Genomic DNA, 21798 nt, shown 5'->3' with positions numbered 1-21798 from the left:
GGTGAAGAAGGGCTGGGATGAGCCGGAGGGGAGATTCGGGGAGGAGGCGGCAGCTAGGGCTGCCCGCGGCGGGGCGGCCCCGGAGGGCTGGGTCGGGCGCGGCCGGAGGCGGGCGCGGCGACACCGGCATCGCGGGCACCTGCGGGGCGAGCACAGCCCGGGGCGCAGTACCGGGGACAGCCCGGGGCGCAGCGGGAGCGGTACCGGCGGGGGCGGCGCGGTGCCCCGCCGTCCACGATGCCCGGGTACGCGATGCGTGCGGGCGGGGAAGCCCCGCACCAGGTGCTGGGCCGGCTGCGGTTCCTGCTGGAGTGCAGCGAGTGCTTCCGCCGGGCCCAGGCGCTGCCCGCCGCCCTCTGCTACGTGCCGCGGGAGGTGCAGTACAAGATCTGCAAGGACCCCGCCGCCGCCGCTGCCGCCGCCGACCGCAGCCTGCTCAGCGTGTGGGACAGCCCGGGGCCGGCGCGGGGCGGCAAGCGGGCGGCGAGGGCCACCATCGAGGTGCGGAAGGGCGGCTGCCTCCGCGCCACCGGCGAGGAGTACTGCAACGGCGCCGGGCTCTGGGTCAAGCTCAGCAAGGTAACGGCGGGACGCGACCCGCCGAGCAGCCGGGAACCGGCCCCGGGAGCCCGGGTCCCGACGGCGGTGACAAGGCGGGGTGTGCTTTCAGGAGCAGCTAGAGGAGCACACGGGGAACCGTGACCTGGCTGAGGGCTGGCTTCTGGCGCAGAGGTTTGGAGAGGGAGGAGATAAGTTGGTGCCGGTTGAGTCTGTGGAGAAGATCCAGCGGCAGCACCAAACGTTCGGGGTCGATTATAAACCTCCGGTCAGGTATGGCTCCCGCCTCCTGCACCCTGGGTAGGGACTGGGCTCTGGGTGCTAGAGGCTGTGGCGGATACCCACAGAAGATGCGTGACCAACCACCCCAAATCCCATGGATGTGTCCAGCACAGCCCCTCTCAGTCCCTCCAGCGCGGGTGGGGATACATCCCTGCCGAGCCACCTACGGGCAGGAGGGTACCCCCTCGTAGGCTGATCCTGTTTGCTTGTGGCAACACCTGTGAAGGATAAAGATGATGGCAGGGGGTTTCTGAGACACTTGGGTTTGGGCTGTGTGATGTCATGGAGGTAATGCAGTGACGAGAGAGCTCATACTTAATTTTCATGACAGAAGGCCATGTGCACGGCTGGATTCCCCTGCTCTGCCCCAGCCTGCACCTGGGTGCAGGGAAGCTCTCATCTCTCATCCCTCCCATAGCTGTTCCTGCAGCCCCTGTGTGCCGTCCCTGGTCCTCAACTGCTGCTGCCTCCACTCCAGGCTAAGGCAGCAACACTTGGGCACGCTGAACACTGACGCATCTTTTTCCTTTGTGCGACTCTTCCACTGGTGCTGCTCCAGCTGGGAACAAGTGGTGGACCTGACGTACTCCACGCGTCTGGGAGAGAAGCCCATACTCACAGACCCAGATGAGGCTGCGGTGCAGAAGTTTCGGTACAAGTCCATCTCCTAGAGTGGTACTGCAGCTCCAAGGGGTGGCTAGCTAGGGCTTGGACATGCCAGCAGGGTCAGGAGTGGGGAGGATGGGCTCCATGAGATGCCTTTTATGTTGATACCATTCAATGCTGCTCAAGCAAAGATGGCCTTTGCTCCATGGAGCATCGGAGCGACTGCGTGGCGCTGTTCCCACTGGGCTAGGGTGGCCATAAACACCTGGCATGGTGTGGTTAGATACAGCTATGCCATCTGCCTGCGGTGGGGACAGCTGCCCAGTGCCATCCTTATGTGAGATGCTGCTGCCAATCCAAGACAGGGCACCTATACAGTGCTGGTGGGCAGGTTTGGGGTGCAGGTTGGTCTCCCCATCCCGTTAACATGGAGCCCCCCACAGGTCTGTGCCCCTAGGCTGGAGCTACGAGCACGACATGGAGCTGGGGCGCTTCCTGTACGATCACAGCGAGAGGAAGCTGCAGCACAAGGACTGCACCAAGGAGCACCTCAGCAGCGTCGAGGTCTCTTCGCAGGCGGTGCGTATGGGGGCTCCTCCATGGCTTAAAATCAGTGTAGGATACAGGAGGAGGAGTAGCTGGTGGTGGCTGTCCCCTTTGTGAGAGGCAGGGGATGGTGGTGGGGTTTTGCTGCTGTAGTGAAACTGGAAAGAGTTGGGCATCTGCAGCAAAACCCCATTGTGTCTCTGGAGCACTGTGAGGGGTCCATCACCATGCCTAGCTTGCTCTGTGTGGGAGCTCCCATCCACCTGCAGCCCAGTGAACCAAGGGGCTGGCCTGGTCCTCACCTTCTCTGGCCCCACAGAACCCATCCTAGGGGTGGCCGTGGTGTGCCCAAGGATGCTCAACTCCCTCCCTCTGCTTACTGCACTCTTGCAGGAAGACTGCGACATGGCCCATCTGACTGACAACCAGCCATACACTGTCTGGGAGAGCAACGGGCCCCCGGGGCAGCACTGGGTGCGGCTGAACATGAAGAAAAGCACCATTGTCAAGTGAGACCTGGGGTGTCCCCTCCTGCCAGTAGCTGTGCTAGGGACAGGCAGGGTGTGGGGTAAACCACCATCTTCCTTTTGAAAGCAGCTTTCCCTGAGCTGCAGTGGGGGCTCTGGGTCAAGGTGGGGGGCAGCTGCTTCCAGATGTACCCCAGGAGGACATAGCTTTGCCCCCAGCCCTCAGACATGTCCAGGGGCATTTGCATGCCCAGGCGGCTTGCAAGGGGAGGACACCACTGCCCATTGCTCTTCTTGTCCCCAGGAAGCTGTGGCTGATGCTGGACGGGCAGGCCAGTTCTTACACACCCAGGCGAGTGGCTGTGTATGGTGGGGCACCAAACAGGCTGCAGCACCTGAGAACCGTCCTTATTAACGAGTGAGTAACAAGCAAGGAGCAGCCTTGGTTCCAGCTTGGGCTAAACACCCAAGTTGTCTCTGCATCCCAAGCAGATGCAAAGGAAAGGGCTGCGGTCAGTCCCGAGTGACCTGCTGGTAATGGTGGCTCTCAGCGGGTCCCTGGATGCAGGTTACATCTGTCCCCACAAGTGTGGTGCTCCCCCCACCTCCATGTGCCAGCCAGCGTCTTCATCTCCACTCCTGCTCCTCATCTGTGCTGCAGCAACTGGGCTGCAGCGTGCTTCCTCCTGCCTGGTGACTTTGGGGGTCTTCCTTCTCCTCCTCCTCGCCTATAGGAGCACATGTGTCTGTCGTCTTCCTTCTGAGCATCTCTGCTGTGCTTTAGCTGAGAAGTGCTGGGGTGCTTCACCTCTCCCTCTTCACTCTGACTCTGCAGCACCCTTCCAAAGGCAGGCAGCAGTTTACACAGGGGTGTGAAGATCTCCTTCCTCCTGCTTTCCCAAAACACATGCCCAGAGGTCTTTGACAAGACCTTGCCAAAGGCTTTGAAAACACAAGTGAGTCACCTACCAAATTGCTCATCTCACAAATCCATGTTTCCTTCGAAACATATCACCCTCGTGACCAGCTCGGCTCAAAGGATGGTTGTGCTGATGCAAGATGCGCCCGGACCCCCTGGGAGCAGCAACGCACTCATCCACCTTGCCTTTCTGTTCTGCTTTGAATTTATGCTCTTTTCTGGCTCTCCTCTGGACGTGGCTTCCACCTTTTTCAGGACATTTTGTGCCTCTGACAACCTCTCCTCTCTGCTCAGTCCCCTCCTGCTGCAGCCCCTGTGAGGTGAGGGGGCTTTTGCCATGGGTAGCGGTGGATCCTCAGCTGGGGAGACAGACTGGCCTGCATCTTGCTGGTGTCTGTGCTTTGTGGCTCTGCCATCTTCCTCTGTGCTGTGTGCAGGAACAGCTTCCAGGACGTCTGCATCCTCCGTGACATGAAGACCCACCTACCAGTGCTGGAGATCCGCATCCTGGAGTGCCGGGGTGAGGCTGCGCTGCCGGACTAGGGCTGCCAACCCAGCCCAGTCCTGGCACCTGCGGCTCTTTCTGCCACACTGGCTGCTTTTTGGGGTCCTTTGGAGGAAAAGCTGGGGAATGAGCTTCATTTGGGATGCTGCAGGCACTGAGGTCTCCTTGCTCCCTACTGCAGCATCTGAGCTGTGCCGGCCACACAGCTGCAGCTGTGCACGCAGCATCACTGTCCTTTCTTGGCAGACCAAGGGTATAACGTCCGCCTGCGAGGGATTAAGATCAGGTCCTTCTGGGAGTGGGACCTCATCCTCAACGCTGACATGTTCCAGCCAGCCCGACTGGTGCGCTACCCTCTCCTGGAAGGGGTGGATGCTGATGTGCTGTACCGGCGGGCTGTGCTCATTCAGAGGTATGACATGGTGATCTCACTGTCCCTGTAGCGAGCCCAGGCCCCAAGAAGGACCATGTTCTGGCCTCTAGCAGGGGATTGCACGTCTTGTTTAAGCTCCTTTCCCATATGCAGCAGGGACTTCAGCTTGCCGCTCCCCATCCAAACACAGCTGCTTCCTGTGCCTGAAGAGCACAGTGCTGGCACAGGGCAAGGGGCACCTGCAATGTGGAGCCCCCCACACCACTGCCTGCAGGGCAATCCCAGGCTGGGGTCAGCACTAGCCCCACAGAGAGACCCTCTGCAGTGATTCAGGCACAGTGCTGTGGCATGGGCTGGGCTACCCTCCTTTGCAGCTTTTTCTTGGAGGGAACAAAATAAAGCACTTGGCCAGAGGGTGCTGGTTGGGTGCTCCCCTTAGTGTGCTGGTGTTCCTCCATGGGCTGCAGGAGACCCATGTGCAGGGAGCACAGTGCCCAGGCTCAGCGCATGCCTGGGGCTGTCTGTAGTGAAACGCCACGGGTGTATCGGGTTCTATGTGTCCACCAATCCCTCACATCATCATGCTGCTCCTCTCCGGTCTCCAGGTTCGTCCAGCTCCTGGACAGTGTCCTACATTATCTGATCCCCCTCCCCGAGGACAGCATCGGGACCTTCAATGCACTCAGGGTGGGTGTTTGCTGGGCTCCCCTGGGGTGGTGCTGGTAGGAGCATCTCATCATGGGCTTGGCTGGTTTCCCCTTTGATCCGATGGGGACAGACTAGCCCAGGGCTCGTGCTGAGAGCTGCTGTGCTGGGCATTGCCAAAGGGATGGAGAAACTGAGCATCCCCTGCGACACCAGGAGCTGTGCTTGGGGAAGGGGAAACCGGGCATGTGGTGGCAGGATGAAGCCTCTAACCATCCCTGCTGGTCCCTTGCTAGAGCATGAAGCCGTTCCTGCTGCTGTCCAAGCAAAGCACAGCCCTCATCACCCACTGTCTCCAGTCCTCGGAGAGCACCCCCCCTCAGACTCCGCCAAAGCTGTACCTCAACCGGTACCTGGCCCGGGAGCACCGTGCCAACCCTGCGCTGGACCCCAGCTGCAGGAAAGCCGTCTTCACCCAGGTATGGCCACACCATGTCCCGTACCAGGTATCTGTCAGCTCACCATCGCTTGCCCTTGCTGCCTCTCATCCCCTTTCCGCTCTGCTCCTCTCCAGCTGTATGAAAGCCTCAGATCTTCCAAAAGCAATCAGCCTCTGGACTACAGGTAGGTCTTCATGTCACATTTGTGGGGTGCCACATCCCTGGAGTGGGGTGCAGAGGGATGCTCGGTGCTGCTGGCTTTCTCGGAGAAGGGATGTACGTGGAGCTGTTGCTTCTGTGCAGGTGGCCCCTGAGCTACAGCCAGTGGTGGGAGTGTGATTTCATCACCGAGGGCATCATCGACAATGGTGAGAGCTCTTCCTTCCCTCCCTGGGGCTCTTCCCTGGGATTTCTCATGCTGGGGGGCACCTCTGCACACGTGGGTTGGTCCCTGCATCTCCCCTAGGCCCCCAGCACTGCTCCACAGAGAGAGGGTGGCTTAGCTAGATCCTGAAGCTCAGCATCTGGCCCTGGGCATGTCAGGCATTAACCAGGCTCTGCCCGCATTTGCAGGTGGTGGTTTTCGGGACAGCCTGTCGGACATGTCAGAAGAGCTGTGTCCCAGGTCAGGCGATGTCCCTGTGCCCCTGCCGTTCTTCGTGCGCACCTCCAACCAGGTTTGGCACCCCGCTGTCTACCTGTCCTGGCCCTGGCAGGGCATCTAGCAGAGTCTGGGGCATTTTTGGGGTGTTAGTCCTACCTTAACGCTTGCAGGGTTATTGGCCGGGGAGGCTGTGCTTTTACCCAGGTGGTGGAGATCTCCTGGAGGGATGTAAAGGGCAGGAGAGGCAGGTGGAAGGGTGATGGAGAGGGAGGCTGCAGGGAAGGACCGCACTGGGCTGGTCGCAGCTGTGTCCGTGGGTCCTAAGCCTCTCTGCCGCAGGGTAACAGCAGCAGCGACACCAGGGACATGTATGTCCCCAACCCTTCCTGCAAGGACTTCCCCAAGTACGAATGGATCGGGCAGCTGATGGGAGCCGCCCTGAGGAGCAAGGAGTTTCTGGTGAGCACAGCAGAGCCTCCCTGGCAAGGGGGGCTGGCAAGGGGTCTTGGTGGGGGCTACATGTCTTGGGGAGAGGGGCTGCCCTCAGGTGAAGGAGGGACATGGGATGGACACGCATCTCCACTCCCTCCGGCAGATGCTGTCTCTGCCAGCGCTGGTGTGGAAGCAGCTGGCAGGGGAGGAGGTCAGCTGGAGCAAGGACTTTGCCGCCGTGGACTCGGAGCTGGTGAGTGAGCAGGGTGTTGTGGTTTGGGCCGGACTGGCCACTGAAACAAACATCCTCATACGAGGATGCGGGGCCAGGGGCCAGCAGGGTTGTGCTGTGCTCTCCCGTAGCTGCTCCAGCTCCACCATGATGGCTTTCACTCATTGGGGTTGCAGGTGAAGCTGCTGGAAGTGCTGGAGGGGGTGGACAGGGAAGCCTTTGAGTTCATGTTTGGCAGAGAGCTGACCTACACGACGATGCTGAGTGACCAGCGTGTGGTGGAGCTGATCCCCAATGGCAGCAGCACTGTGGTGCGCTACGAGGACCGCAAAGAGTTCATCCGTCTGGTGCAGAAGGCTCGGATGGAGGAGAGCAAGGAGCAGGTAATGCCGTTCCCCAGGGCTGGCATGGCTGCAAAGGGACCCTGCTCGTGTGGCAAGCCTTCCTGGTACCTGTGGGGTTGGTGGCTGCAAAAACGTGTCCCCAAAATCAGCTCCAGATGGGCAGTTCCTCCGTGCATCCCATGCCAAGGATGTCCATGAACCCCAGGAACCCCCTTTGGGGTCCTGCAGCCCCTGCCCCCAGTGCCCTGGCTGGCTGCCCTGGGCTCAGACCCATCGCAGTGACATGAGACCCCTCCTGTGGCCCCTTCAGATCGCGGCCATGCGTGCCGGGCTGCTCCGCGTGGTGCCCCAGCCTGTGCTGGACCTGCTCACCTGGCAGCAGCTGGAGAAGAAGGTCTGCGGGGACCCCGAGATCACGCTGGAAGAACTGCGGAGGTTCAGTAAGTGCCAGGGCCAGCCCAAAGCTGCTCCCAGCCCCCGGCATAGGAAGGGGACCCCCCTCAACAATGCTTGTCCTGCACACGCATCCTGCCCCATGGTGAGTCCCTGGTGGGGCTGTGCCTGGGAGCCTGGGGGAGGACGAGCCGGAGGGACCCTGGCTTAGCTTCACGTTTAGCTGCAAACCCCACCTGTCCCTACTCTGGTCCCTCAGGTGAAGCCAAACAGCCACCCTGCAAACTGGGACCCCCATTTCTCCACCCACCTTAGCGCAGGGTGCTGGCCCCTCTCGAGGTGCTGGGGGCTGGCAGGGGCTCACCAAGAGCAGAGTCTCCTCCTCTCCTGCCTCCACTCTGGGCTCTCACAGAAGGGTGGGATGGACGTGTCCCATGTTAATTTGCTTTGCTGGGAGTTTCTAATGAAGCTGTTGCGTATTCTTTGTCGCAGTCACATTTGAGGACTTTTCCTCCAACGACAGCCGTATCCAGATCTTCTTGGATGCACTCAACAACTTCACCAGCGGTGAGCGACCCCAAGCCTTTCCTCGCTCTTCATGTGCCATGGGGTGGGCTGGGGGACAGAGTACCCACTGCCCTGCGCCCCAGGGATACTCACCAGGAACTTCCCTAGGCGTCAGCTGGGGTTGTCCTGCCTGACCCTTCCTGAGATTCCGAGAGCATCCCTTAGTTTTGCCCCCTGCTCATGGGATGCTTCTGCAAGAGCAGACTCTGCCATGACAGCATCAACTGGGATGGTCCTGTCCCTGTCCCTGAGACCTGAGCACTGTCCTTCCCCACAGAGGATCTCAGCCGCTTCCTCAAGTTTGTCACCGGTCGGAGCCGCCTCCCAGTTCAGATCGCTGTCTACCCAGAAAGGGCAAAGTGAGTCCATCCTGCCTGGGCTGGGATCCCTGCATCATGCCAGGGTCCCTGGGTCTGACTCTCCTTTCTCCCAAGCTTGGACGCATTGGATCTGATGCCACAGGCCTCCACGTGCTCCAGCACCTTCTTCTTGCCCAACTATTCCTCGTGAGTCAAGCTGGGGACAGGGGATGGGGATGCTCCTCGCTCCCTGGGGCTGGCATTGGGGTCCCCTCCCCTGGGCTCCCCTGGTCCTGCCCCAGGGGACATTTGGGTGGTGTGGAGAGGGAAGGATGGGGCTCTCAAGGCCCATCATGACCTTGAGCCAACATTGTCCCCCACCCAGGGCCAAGGCCTGTGAGGAGCTGCTGCGGTATGCCGTGTACAACTGCATGTCCATCGACACCGACAAGGACCCCTGGGATGAATGAAGCCCCCACCGGGTGTCACACGGGAGGCGTCCCCCCCGGACACCAGCTTCAATAAAGCTGCAGGGCCGGATCCTGCCATCATTCCCCGGGTCCTGTCTGTGTCCGTGCTTCTCAAGGGCTGGGACTGGAGTGTATGTGGCCAGTGCTGCAACCAGCGGGGCCACCATGGCGCCGTATGCTGGGTGCCGCGCTGGCACAGGGGGCTGGGGGGTGGCAGCGAGCATGGCCTGCACGTAGGGGCTGTGGGTCCTGTCCCCTCCCCGGACACGGTGTGCGTGGGGAGTGTGGCTGCAAACTGTCCCCCCTCAATGCACCCTGCAACCTGCCGCCCTGACATGCCCCATGAAAACTGCACCCCATTCCCCCCCCACCCGCCACCCTGCCTGCAGTTCCCCAGCCCCACCGGCCTAAAGTTCCCCCTTCCTGCAGCTCCCCAGCCCCCTCTGCCCCCAGATCCCCCTGCCTGCAGCCCCCCTTGCCTGCACCTCTCCAGCCCCCCTGCCTGCAGCCCCCCCTGCCTGCAGCTCCCCTGTTCCCAGCCCCCCCCTCCTGCAGGGCCACCTCCGGTCGCCTGGGGGCGCTGTGCCGCCGAGCCCCTCCCGCGGCGATCCATGACTCGGTGCTCCGCAGCCCGGGATCCTTTACTCGGTGATCTTCTCGCTGCCCCGGGCCGGGAGGAGCCGATCGCAGCAACGCAAGGAAGGGGCATCGAACCTATCGGCGCTCTACCGCGGCTCTCCGCCATCGAGCCTCTCGGCTCTCCGCGCGCATGCGTAATGCGCGCCGGCGCCGCCATTGCTGTTCTGTCAGTGAAGGGCTGGGAACCGGCGGCCGGTAGAGCGGAGGTAACGGTGAGGCGGGGGGAGGCCTGGTGCCTCCGCACGGGCTGTGAGGGGCGAGGGGGAGGCGGGGAGACGGGGAGACGACGCACGCCTCTGAGAAGTGCTGCCGGCTAAAGTTGGGCGAGGCTGAACCGAACCGGTCCTGGCCTGGCCCGGCCCTTCCCGGTTCTGCCGTGGTTTGTGACTCTGCCCCTCTGCTCCCTCTGCAGCAATGGAGTTCCAGGCCGTGGTGATGGCAGCGGGAGGCGGTTCCCGTATGACAGACCTGACGTCCAGCATCCCGAAGCCGCTGCTCCCGGTGGGCAACCGGCCCCTGCTCTGGTACCCACTGAACCTCCTGGAGCGTGCCGGCTTCGAAGGTGAGGCACAGTGGTGGCCTGGGGCGTGGGTGGAGACGATGTGCTTACCCTGGTCTCTTCAGGCTTCCCATGGTCACCTCTGCCACGCCTGTTTGTCGCTCACTTAGTTCTAATGTCCTTTCACAGATGCCTGGTTGATCAGGGCATTTGCCTTAGCAGGTGGTCTCTTCTCTGCCTTAGAGATATGCGATTGGCCCATGTCACATCCTTTCCTTAACTCTAGATTCTGCTTCCTGTGCCTTTGCCTTCTTCCCCCTCTTCTCCTCTCACTAAGGCTTTTCCGATCTATATGCTTTTCCCAACTTCGGTGTCTTTGCCGGTATTGTTAACTGGGAGTCTCTAATTTCTTTCTCTGAATCATTGATGAGAGTGGCGTGAGAAGCACGTCAGCTCTCTTGGGATATCTCTTGGTTTGTTGTTTTAGTCTGGCCTGAAGTTCAGGGTTACTTGCTCTGTCTGAGGCCTTTAGTCCTTGTTGTTGCAGCATGGAGCCAAGTGCTAGGTTTTGGACAGAACAAGGCAGGGGGAAGTGGCAAACTTGTAATGCCCGTGGGCTTTGTTTCATGGGCAGGCTAAAACAGTATTTAGTATATAGTGAGGTTCTTCAGTATTTTCTAGGTTTAGGGTTTTGTTTACTTTTTTGAGTGGTGAACCAAGTCTTTCTGTGGTGTTCCCCCTGCTACACATAAAACTTCTTCCTGACACTTCTCGTGGCTCTGTTTTTTCATGTTTATATTTGTCCTTTGCCTTTCTGAATCTCTGTTTTTGCTTCTCCTGCATGACACTGCGATTATTCTGTACTCCATCCTAAGAACGTGGCTTCTTTCCTGACTACTTCTTTTCTCTGTGAAAATGTAAAGATTGGCTCATGGTTAGCCATGTCAGCCTCTTACTGTTCCAGTATGAAAGAACAAAAGAAAAAAGCAAATTTAAGACTTTGCCTTTATTTTGTTTCCTTAAAAAGTCCTTAAGAACTTTTTCCCCTTGCAGTTGCTTTTTGCCTCTTGTTAGTTGAAGTCTGCTTTCTGAATGTCTACTTTCCTTTGGCTGTTTTTATCCTGTGATATGGATATATGGGTAGCTGAAAGCTTCTCTGCAAACAGTCTTGTGCTTTGTGTGACTTTCTATAATTATTCAGAAATAACATTTTCCACTTGATGCTGTTGACCACTAGTAGGTGATATTACAGTCAGATCTTTCTCCTTTTTCACATGTAGCTCTTCAGCTCATCTATCCCCTATGAAAATTTGGACATGCAGGGTTGTATATGCAGCTTCAGTAAGTGAGCTGCCACCTACCTGCTCCTGTCTTGCTTCTGCTCCCTGACCAAGCTGTATGTTTCTGCATTAATACTCCAGTGGCACGAATTCTCTCCCTGGATCATAATTCTAAGTACTACAGGAGGCTTTAGTTCCTCATACGTGCTTCTATTACTAAGTAGGTGTCCCACAGTGTGATTCACTGCATTCCTTCTGTCCCAACTGCAAGTGCTTCATCTTTCCTAATAAATACTAGGAGACCTTTGTCCAGCTCACCAGGTTTATGCTGAGCTGCTTATAACTTCCACCAGACACTAATTCCTTCTCCATCAGTTACTTCTTTCCCCAATTCAAGGTGTGCTTTCAATCCCTGTCTCTAGGTTCTTCAGCCTGTTTTGAATCCAAGTTGGCATCCAGTATGGGAGTGGGAGGGGAGCCCTCCTGTATCTCTGATACCAAACTGCCACACAATCCTCATGTTTATACTTCCTTCCTCTTTTCTGTTAACAGATTCAGGATAAGTTCAGTTTTGATCAATACAGATTTATTCTTAGTGTGTTTTCATTTTACCACAGGAGCTTCCTAAGCCGAGGGCTGTACTATTTCCCATACTTCTCTGTTAAAATTGCATATGGAGTACAATGTTATAGTATTGTTTGGTTGGGTTTTTTTTGTGGGGTGGGATATTTTAATTTGAGGGTTTGACTCTTGCTTTTCCTTCCAGTTTTTGTGTTCAGGGTAAAAGGTTTCTTGCTGTTTTGTTTTCTCAGTCTTGCCTTTGCAGAGCTTCTGTTCTCAAAATCTTCATTTTGGAAAATACACTTTCATGCCACTGTTGAGATCCTTCAAATATGCATTTACCTTTTATCTTTTGCAGATGGAATGAATTTGTTGCTAATACATTACTTTACTCCTTTGCGAAGCTGATGCTATGAAATAGTTTAACTGTTGCATTGTAAAACTGTGGTTGGTGGTGTTGTCCACAGAGGATTATGCAGGATCAGGGTGGGCAAAAGACAAAGGTCTAATATGTTGGTGACATTAATGCGGGGTCTCCTTGGTCTGTTTGAGGACGTATGGTTTGAGGTTGCTCCCTAACGATAGAATATACTTCAGTCTTGTTGACTCATCCCACTTATATGCATGTGTCCCTTTCAATAACAACCCTCCACCCACACAAAGAAGGAGAGATTGTTTTCATATTCAGTAGGAGTTTCTCTTTTCCCAAAGTTACTGTTGCCAAAAGAGCTTGGTTTGTAGAACCAAGTCATGTTACTCAAGGCTTTTGACAGTTCCATCAGGCTTTGTAAATAAAAAGTGAAAGTATTCTATTTGTGATTAATATGTTTTGGGTTTTTTTGCTTGATTTCATTCCTCTTTTCTCTGTCCTAGAGGTCATTGTGATTACAAGGAAGGAAATCCAAAAGATGTTAAACTTGGATACAAAAATGAAGCTGGATTTTGTGTGCATCAGTGACAACATGGACATGGGTACAGCAGATTCACTGAGGCATATTCACCAGAAAATTAAGGTATTACTGTCTTTTATTGAACTTGCCTGGAAGGCATTTGTTTATAATAATTTTATTTTTTTTCATTGTGCTTTAAGACTTGTCCCATGTAATGATATTGTGGGTAACTGAATTTCCTGATTCTCAGAAGAGCTGAATTTTGTAAAGGTTACCTCATGGGGGAACTCAAATGACTAGAATTGACAGCTAGGAAGGCTGGAGTAAATCCAGGCTGGGCACTGGCTGCTTCTTAGTTAGTGTTAGCTTTCTGACGAGTTAATTAAAAGGTTGTATTTGTTCATACATTTTTGATAGGATGTGGGATAGCTGTTGTCCAATTAGCGCTTGGGGAAGTAGTTCTGCACAAATGTTTTTTGTTTGAGCTTAGGCAATACGCTGATACGTAAGGAAGCTTATATTCGATTCTTGGCCCTGCCACAGGCTTGCCTGCGCCATTAGGCCAGTGTCTTGCTCTGTGCTTTAGTTTTCTGTTTTGCTGGCTTGGTCATACGGTAAGCTCTTCGATAAACAGTGCCCAAATGTGATAAAGGGCTGCTGTTCTAATAAAAACATTAGTTTATAAAATTTTAATTTCCAGCTGCACAATTAAAACACTCCCATGTAAGGCAGAAATGCTGCTCAGAGCTCTTACCACAATCTGGGATGGAATTTTGTTTTTGTCGTTGTCATACACTTAATCTTTCTGATTTGTTCCCTGTCTGTTTAGGCCATCTTAGCTAAATTGGCTGTTTAAATAAAGGTTGCAACAGAACATCAATGGACCGTTTAAGTCCTGAGGTGTCTTTTTGTCTTCAAGCTCTTTTGGAAGGTAATAAATTGCAGTATTACAGGCTGTGTATTCCCAAGCAAAAGACTCCGGTTGAGACCAGATGAAACTTTCTAGGCATATGTGAGTGTTTAGGTGGTACAATGAGAGAGATTCGGCCAGGGATTAATGCACCAGAATAATTTAGAGGGTGAAGAGAAGATATAAAGAGGAAAAGCAAAATCAACAAAATCAGTTTAATTTAACTGAATGTTTCTGTCATGTGGAGAATCGCGCTCTCTCATAACTCAGTTTGGCAGTATTTTTTTAAATACATGCATGCAATAAGGAAATATCTTTCCTCTTCAAATTGTGACCCTGGCCTTACAGTTTTATTGCCTGATCAGAGCGATCAGTCCAGCTGTCCGGGAGCCGCTCTTTTTGGTAATCCAGGCAAGTTTGCTTATGGGGGAGACCTGGGAGGCAATAGTGAAGCATGTTGGGGTAAGAAAATAGATTGTGTCTTCAGAGGCGGCAGTGTTGATCGTCTGTTTATTTTTCAGAAAAAAGGCTTAGAGAAGATGTGAGGTAGTATTGAAAAACACACAGCTTTTCTTCAGTCAGCTGCTGTGTATGAGAGGCAGCAATTGCTTCTGCCTTTTTTATTCCATGTCTTGCTTGTCTGGCCAGAGAGGACAAAGTGGTCTCTTATTTGAAATAGTCTATACTAAGTTCTTGAACAGATTGCCGCACTGTGTATTTTGGAGTCATTCCTCTAGTAAATGCATACCACTGGTGCACGTCTTGCAGGGTATACCCTCTCCTGTGTGAAATAGGTGAGAGAACTACACAGTAGAGGTAGCTGAAAAGCTGCAGTATGTTGGTTATGTCTACAGTGTAGCAGGAGAGAGATCTCACTGAAGAATGCCCTGGTGAAAACAACTGCTGCTTGTGGCCATAGTTTGCTGGCAGGCTTTTTGCAACCCATGCCAAAAGTCTGATGAGGAGTTTAAACTAGTTGCTGAAACTTTTATTTGTTGCAAATTGAGTTAATAGCCCACAGACACAAGAACAAGTATGCTCAATAAAAATGAGGTAACATGGCACACAGTATAGACAACTTGCTTGTGTGCAATGCAAGTGACATGGAGTGAAGCCAGCATTTTAAATGCACAGTAAGAAATATGTCTAAGGCTAGCTGAACTGCTGATCACAAATCTTGAGATGCGCATAAATGTTAAATGACTCTAAAGCATAAAATCTCATGGCTTTCTGCCTTGTCTGATATTTAGCTGAGGGAGTTCCACCAGCGCAGCGTTGCTGCTTGCTGTGCCTGCAATGGCAGGCCTTTTTGCTGTGTTGCATCTTGGTTAATGAAGTTTGATACTGTAAAGATTAGCTGTTGAGATTAGCTTTACAGAATTGCATTCATGAGTAGCATGAGAATGCATATGTGCAAAGGGCTGAGGGAAGGTAGCTTGCATTGTTGTTTTATAACTTTTTGGTGCTGGCAGTTTTAGGGGCAGGTAAAACTGACTGTCTTCGTTCACAGTAACAAGCAGCTGACTCCACCAGTCTTACTCTTTCCTGATCATTCAGAAGTTCGTGAGAGCAAAGGAAGCATGTTCAGGCTTTTGTTTGCTGTTCGCCCACTCTACACACAGAGGATTATTTTTTTTGACATCTTTATTTGAAGAGTCAATATAGTAGATGGATGTTCTTTGCTCTGTTGGAACTCTTCCTGTTATTTTTGGCTATCTCAGCTTACACCTGATTGACAAGGCAGCAGCTTCATTAGGTTTTTTTATATTCATTACAAGTCTGAATGTATCCTTTGCTTGGATCCTTCACACGATAAAGATATCATGCTAAACTTAATTCCTAAAGGCACCTGCTTGGGCAGTGATGAATGACAGAGAACTTGGTCCCATAAGTTCCACTTTTTGGGTTCCTAGACCTGGATGTCTGTCTGGCCTGTTCTTTACCAGTAGGTCTTTAATTGACTTGTGTGGTGGGGTGGTTTTGTTTGGTTTTATTTAAATGTTCAATTCTGGCGTCTGAATAGCTAACACCATTGACCAGTTTGTCTTCACAACTCTATGGCTGAGAACCAAGGCTTAGAGAGATGAAGTAATTTACATTAAAGAAATTTGTAACAGTACTGGGAACTGGACATGTCCCAAGTCTCTCATGGTTTTGTGAACATCATAATCTTTCTATACTGTGTGTGTATTCCATACTTTGTTTCCCCACCTTGAAAAAACCAGCAGGACAAGAGATTAAACACAAGTCAAAACTATTTTAAGTGGAAACTACAGAAGTAGAAACTTAGTATACCTGCAGTCCAATTTTGGAATTGTGGGTGTTCAGGTTTTTTTTTTTCAGCTTGTGCTAGATCATGACTTTTAAAAGGTCCTTAATTTGCGAATGCATCAGTCTAAATGTAAGTAACTGAAAAAACATTTTGCAGCATATGAAGTAGAAACTGATAGGGATTTTTTTCTTATCTGTGTTTGTACTATTTTTTCATTGAGTAATACAACACTCATGTTTTACACTAAGTTATTGATGTCCAGCACTTAAAATGATATTGTCAAAAAGCAAAAAGTGCATATAGGAGTTACTCATTTATTTCTTAAATGTTTCTTTTTATACAGGGATATGAAAACAATTTAAGGACTTTGATACAACTGTTGATCAGATCCTTTAATTGCTTTCCTGTGGACAATCCCAGCATTTCACTAGAATGCTGTTGGTTTCAGGATCCTACTAAGGCCTGTGTACTTCTCGACAGTTTCCACGGCTGTCATTTTAATGTCCAGTCTCTGTTATCTGATGTACTTTTAATACCACTGTCAGTTTTATTCTTTTGGCCCTTTCAGTTCCTAGTTTTCTGCTCATCTTTTGCAGGACTGATAATAGGTGGCTTTTCAAAATATGAAAATGATGTTGCCAAGTCTTAATTCTTTTCTCCTTTATATGTAGGACTGGAAATGGCAGAACAGAGACTATGTAGACTGACAGTTGATGGTATTATAATAATGCTCTTATTGAAACTGCAGCTTTACCACCATAGAGGTGCTTACAGGTCTCTGTCACTTTATGATCTAGCCTAAACAGAGAAACAAGCCAGCCTTCCATGCCTGTAAGTTTGGAGTGATGAACTCTCCTGATCATGAAGAGTGAAGAGAACGCACCTATTCCAGATGGGGCCTCGGCAAGGGGAATTTAATGTATTTTGCAAGATGAAGGTCTGCTTCTGTAGCTGAGTAAATTCATTACAGGAACATTGACTTTATTTATTTTAAACGCCTTCTGACTTCCATTGTCTTTCAGTTGTTCACATACACAATTATACTAGATTATACTGGAGTAATTTACTTAGTGAAAACTTCAGTACTTTTTGAGTTACTGACTTACTTGCAGCATGGAAGTGAGAAGTGTCCTGTAAGTTTTGCTGGACCTATAAAGAGGCACCACCATGGATTTCTTCGGCTGCGTGCCTGTCAGCTTTTGAAAATCTGTGCAAAGTAGTGGAAAAAACCTTTCACTAAATTTTTTTGAAGACAGCAAAGAGCTGTGATAAACCAAGTAACTTTGATGGATCATAACAAGCAATGAATTGAGCAGTTATTCTTAGGTTCCAAATCTGTTAAAACAGTTCTCTCACACAATTTACTCAATCCAGTATTTTTATGTTGAACTTTTAAAATGTTCTTGCCAGTTCTTAAGAAGCATTGTTAATTATTACTTTGAGACTTCAGAAAATGATTTTTATAGATTAAATAAGAGAATCATCTCTCTAAGTCTGTAATACGTAAATACCATCTCATCCAATGTGCGTTAGTAAAAGCAGGCTGTGAGCTCTTTAGGCCAGAATTTATGCTTTCCTTTGTCTCTGTAGGACATGGGTTTTAGTCTCCTCCTTTGGTTGGAGCCATGTTGCTATTGTCTTTTATTTACATTAAAAATATTCTTAACTTGTCAGGGAGTGCTTGATATAAAAACAAATAGTTACCATAGGTGTAAAAAATTGGTTTTGTATAAAATATAAAGCAAATTCCCTCCTTCATGAAATCTTGCTCTCCACATCCATTTTTTTTTTCCTGTCACTTTCTGATTCTGCTCTCTTGAGATACTTTTCCTACTCCATCAGTCACTCAGGCTGTTACTCATCACTGTTTGATCCATTACAGGCATGGGAGGCGCACAGCCTTTGCGTGCTTTGCTAGGGACCCTGTAGAATTCATAAGAGGGAGGAAATAATATGCTTTATTAAGAGTCAGATTCTCTAAAGGATAAAATTTCATTAGGGGCAAAAATGAGCAAACTATTTGGATGTAAAGATGGCTTAATCTAGCCCTGAGCATGAACAACTAAACACCTCTTCCATGGGTGATGAGAAAACACTAATCTTGCTCTGGATTTGTCTTTAATTTTCCTCACATGGTGTTTCAAGATTAAGGTGTTTTTAAATGAGGTCGGTGTTTGGCTTTTTTAGTAAAGCAGTATGTTCAGCTTGTTGCTGTAAACTAAGGATGATGTTATAGGTGTGACAGAGCAGATGCTAAGGTGTAATTTGATAACTTCCGTGTTCCTGCTTTTATTTATTTTAATTTAGCATCCAAAGCTTGCAAACTGCCAGGAGCAGTGTGGAAGGGGGCCTCTGTAAGAGATGTGTTTTTTCTTTTTCCTTTTTAAATCATCTATAATTACTTTTTCTTCAATAACTATCTCCAGTCCTCGTTTCTGGTTTTTGTTGGTAAGCAGCACTGGCTGGAACATTCAGATGAGTTAATTCTGAATAATAAGGAAATTAGTAGAGTCCTGACAGTTTCAGTGGTGAGATCTGATAGACTTTCTAGCAACAGAAGAGATACAAGTGCTGTCTGCTGCATGCTGTGGTAGGAGATGATGTAGTTTTGTATGCAGCTTGTCTTTCAGTGGTGACTTTTTTCTCATAATTGTGAGCAGTTGACTGCCTTTTTAAAAGTTAACTTCTTCTGATGTCTCTTGAAATTTTATGTAATGAAATTCACTGTCTCACTTGGGGGGGCTTTTCCTCTGTAGCTGGTGTTAGTGGACACACTTTTTTCAAGTCATAATGTAAAGTCTCCTGGTATGTCCATTGGGGCTTTTTAGTGGAGTCATTCCCTCCAGTGTGTTGCTCTGTGACTTCTTCAGTCCAGATTTATGTCTTCATTTATTCAACTTCTACTACCGTTCTTAAAGGTCTTCTCTTGCAGATTAGTAGACCTGCTTTGGATGATTCACAGGACCAGTATGCAAAATGTATATGCTATGACCTGCCACGTTATAGCACAGTAAGAGTGTGAAGATTTTGGTTGGTAACACAGATCTCATGATTTTGAGGATTAGTAACAAGAAATTGTAATAGGAGTTAGGAGCCCAAGATTAAATTGCAACGATTCAGAATGTACTAATTGAAATAGGGTGATGGTGAGCAGCCGCTATGATGGGGGAAGGAAAGGTAAACACAAGACTAGAATATATGAGGTAAAGTATTTTTTTTGATAGAGATGAGAAATTAATACTATTGCTTATTGGGCAATGGGAAGATTTTTTGCCTGGAATACTGCACAGATGTGGAACTCAAATGCATCAAATGCAGGACAAACACTGGAAAAGGATATAAGCTATTCAGAGTGGAATATAATTGGGTTTAATTTGCTATGAGAAAACAGGCTGAAAATTGCAGAAAGATTTTAATCAGAGCGGAATAAGATTGTGAAACAGTCTTCCAGAGGAGTAATCAAGACAAAAATTCCCAAATGGAGTGAGAAGCTGATTTTTGTTGTGGGTGGATTTTTTTGTTTGTTTGTTTACTGCTTTGGGTTTTTTTTGGTTTTTTTTGTTTTTTTTTTAAATAAACTAAGTAATGTGATACCTGGAATGGCAGGAGGCTACTCTTAACTCAGGAAACCTCTTTAGAGAACTGTGTCTGTGACATTCTGCTTGTACCATCCATCAAACTGCTGCAGACCTTTTTGTAGGTTGTAGATTATTGTAGATGAAAAAAAAAAGATAGGGGGTGCCACTGTAGTTTACGAATTAGTTCCTCTGAAATTTAGGTGTCTCTAATATTTGACCATTTTGATTCTTGTGCCAAACTTTACCAGACCCACGCAGCTGCTGTCTGGTGCCACCTCCCAGGCTGGGGCCTCTCCAGGCAGCAGGTAGAGAAACCTGGTTAAATCATGAATCTGTGTCTCAGGCTGAAGCAGGAGGTGGATTGGGTGTGCCTGCATCAAGCATTTATCTTCACTGAGTCTATATTATTTTCATCTTCTGTTAAGCATTTCTCTCCCTTGTGTCACTCAACTATACTCCAGCCAGTGATTAAAATGTGGTGTTCCAGCAGAGTAACAGCAATGGAACAGTTTCACATTTTCCTTCCTTGATGAGCCTTTAGTTGTGTTAATGGAAGCCCTGACTAATACAGTGTGAATTAATCAGCATGTCTTCTGCTGCTATCACTAGTGAGTGCTTGCGTGCGAAATGTTTCATCTCAGGTGGTCCACCTGGTTTTCTCAGTTTCAAAAAGTAAGATTGGAAAGTAATACAGCTCTTAAAAGGCAAAGCAAAACAAACCTTAAAAAGCTACCAAAAAGAAGAAGAAAAACCAACTTTCTTTGAACAAATAAACAAAGATTGAAACTCCAGATTCTCTTGGTATGTGCATCTTTGGGAGCCATGTTGTGGAAAGTGTGATGTCACGGTGGTGGTCCGTATGCTGCTGAGGGTCACTGATCCGTGGAGTCTTGGACGGCATGGCTAAGCGCTTCGTTTCCTCTGTTGAAAAATCTCCTTTCCAAACACATGATGTAAGTAAGCTTGCTGTAACGGCTGGAAGGTGGAATCTGAATCCTTTTGGTACAGCTAAGCAGAGTTTGGTGAGCATGGAAAGAAAAACTTCAGTCCCCATAATATATAGTTGTGTATTTTTTGTACTGTCAGTGGAAATAAAAAAACCAAACTGAATTAATTTGTAAGAGACAAGGTCTGTCTCTCTGAGCAAGACTTAACTAAATATTCTGTTCATCTATTTTGAAAATCTATTTGAAATAGTAAAATAACTTAATCAGCTTTTTCCCAGCTTGACCTGACAGAAAACACTGTTTACTTGAGTGGCTAAAACACGAATAAAAGTTGCTGTCTTGCCGATTTTTCTGGTTCTGCCTTTTGCAATGTTGTTAGTGCTGGGTGGGAAAAGCAGATGTATCAGATGGCAGCTCATGGGGGATGTAGCATCTTGTTTCCTTCTCTACCTCTGATTGAAAGCTGCCACCACGGAGGCACTAGGCAAAACTTATTACGGATTGCGTGCCCAAGTCCCATTCCCAAAGCACAGCTGATTGTCTTAGAAAGCAGCAATAGTGGCAGGTGCTCAGGCTGACGATGTTGCTGGGGGGAATGATATAGCCCTGCCTGACTCTGTGCTTGATGAGTGCATTCAGGACTTTGCTCTGTTCTTTATTTTTCCTGGCAGGGTAAGAGTTAGAGAATTAAACAGTTGTTGGGTTTTTTTGTTTTGTTTTGTTTTAAAGTTACTCAGCTTTAGAAGAATGTAGCTAATTAAATTAATTATTTTGCTGCCAGGGTTTACTATGGATCAGGGCTAAAACACCAGAAGTTTGAATGAGGCAATTAGCTCTGAAGGTTAGGATCAAGAGTAGTTATTAGAGCATTTGCTGTTCTGCACGTTGTCAGCTAAAGAGGATGCCTTCCATTATAGACACAGGCAAAACCATAGGTGTTTTGCAAGAAGAGTCATTGACAGACCTGAGATCCCTGTCAGTTTTAATTGTTTCATCTCCCACTGCATGTCCTTATCCTTCTCGTGCTCCTGGCAACTCGAGGCCTGTGCTCATTATGTTAACCAATACCTCTTGTTTCTATGTAGAAGTTAATTGTCATCATTTCTCCTGTGTTACAGATTGTGTTTTCATTTAGACCCTATGTCGTTTCTGATGAATTACACAAATTCAGTCTATCGTAGTTGCAGCCATACTAAGCTCTTTGCACGTGTATATAGCTGATATAATTGGTTTTAAAGTGTCCTGGTAAAAAAATTTTTTCCTGTTTTTGAGCTACTAGTAGTTTTCATTTTTTGGGAATGAATAGAAGTTAGTGTTCATTTTTGTAAATCATCCTTCATTTTCCCTGCTTAAAGTACGTACAGTCATCTTGTGTATATAACTTACTATACTATGTATTGAGGGAAAATTACAGCTTCAGTAAAGGTAATCTCAAAAAAAAAATTGCGCTTTTTGTCTTTAACAACACTTTCATGGACACATGAAGGCAAAGAAGAGTTAAACACCCTTTATTATCAGCTCATTTTGTCAGGCATAGGAA

General features: G+C 49.4%; 2 protein-coding genes across 3 annotated transcripts in view; both read left to right on the top strand.

The window, feature by feature from the left end:
* Window positions 1–252: 252 nt before the first annotated feature.
* LOC141467176 (E3 ubiquitin-protein ligase HECTD3-like) lies at window positions 253–8682 on the top strand. Its single transcript, XM_074151563.1, has 21 exons — window positions 253–579; window positions 671–831; window positions 1400–1492; window positions 1890–2025; window positions 2386–2501; window positions 2764–2877; window positions 3816–3898; window positions 4130–4295; window positions 4862–4943; window positions 5198–5380; window positions 5476–5525; window positions 5645–5709; window positions 5915–6018; window positions 6285–6404; window positions 6541–6630; window positions 6786–6992; window positions 7264–7393; window positions 7839–7913; window positions 8191–8272; window positions 8348–8419; window positions 8598–8682. Exons 1-21 carry the CDS (start codon window positions 253–255, stop codon window positions 8680–8682), a joined length of 2541 nt encoding a protein of 846 aa, XP_074007664.1.
* Window positions 8683–9451: 769 nt separating this feature from the next.
* The window catches only part of EIF2B3 (eukaryotic translation initiation factor 2B subunit gamma), a 102882-nt gene continuing 90535 nt past the window's right edge, over window positions 9452–21798 (top strand). The window contains exons 1-3 of one of the 2 annotated variants that reach the window (XM_074151886.1): window positions 9452–9527; window positions 9734–9883; window positions 12535–12674. In XM_074151886.1, coding sequence (XP_074007987.1) covers window positions 9736–9883; window positions 12535–12674 — 288 coding nt within the window. In that variant the 5' untranslated portion in view covers window positions 9452–9527; window positions 9734–9735. Of the gene's footprint in view, window positions 9534–9733; window positions 9884–12534; window positions 12675–21798 lie in introns of both variants that reach the window. The other variant, XM_074151887.1, reaches the window with a different exon arrangement.

This window comes from Numenius arquata, chromosome 8 (genome assembly GCF_964106895.1).
Source record: "Numenius arquata chromosome 8, bNumArq3.hap1.1, whole genome shotgun sequence".
Lineage (NCBI taxonomy): Eukaryota > Metazoa > Chordata > Aves > Charadriiformes > Scolopacidae > Numenius > Numenius arquata.
This window is presented reverse-complemented; position numbering and strand designations above follow the sequence as displayed.

Bases quoted from the DNA above. Each gene is read 5' to 3' on its own strand.
- LOC141467176 (XM_074151563.1), top strand. From the start codon at position 253: ATGCGTGCGGGCGGGGAAGCCCCGCACCAGGTGCTGGGCCGGCTGCGG. The intron at 5,710-5,914 runs GTGAGAGCTCTT...CCGCATTTGCAG, and splicing joins CGAGGGCATCATCGACAATG to GTGGTGGTTTTCGGGACAGC. The intron at 6,019-6,284 runs GTTTGGCACCCC...TCTCTGCCGCAG, and splicing joins TCGTGCGCACCTCCAACCAG to GGTAACAGCAGCAGCGACAC.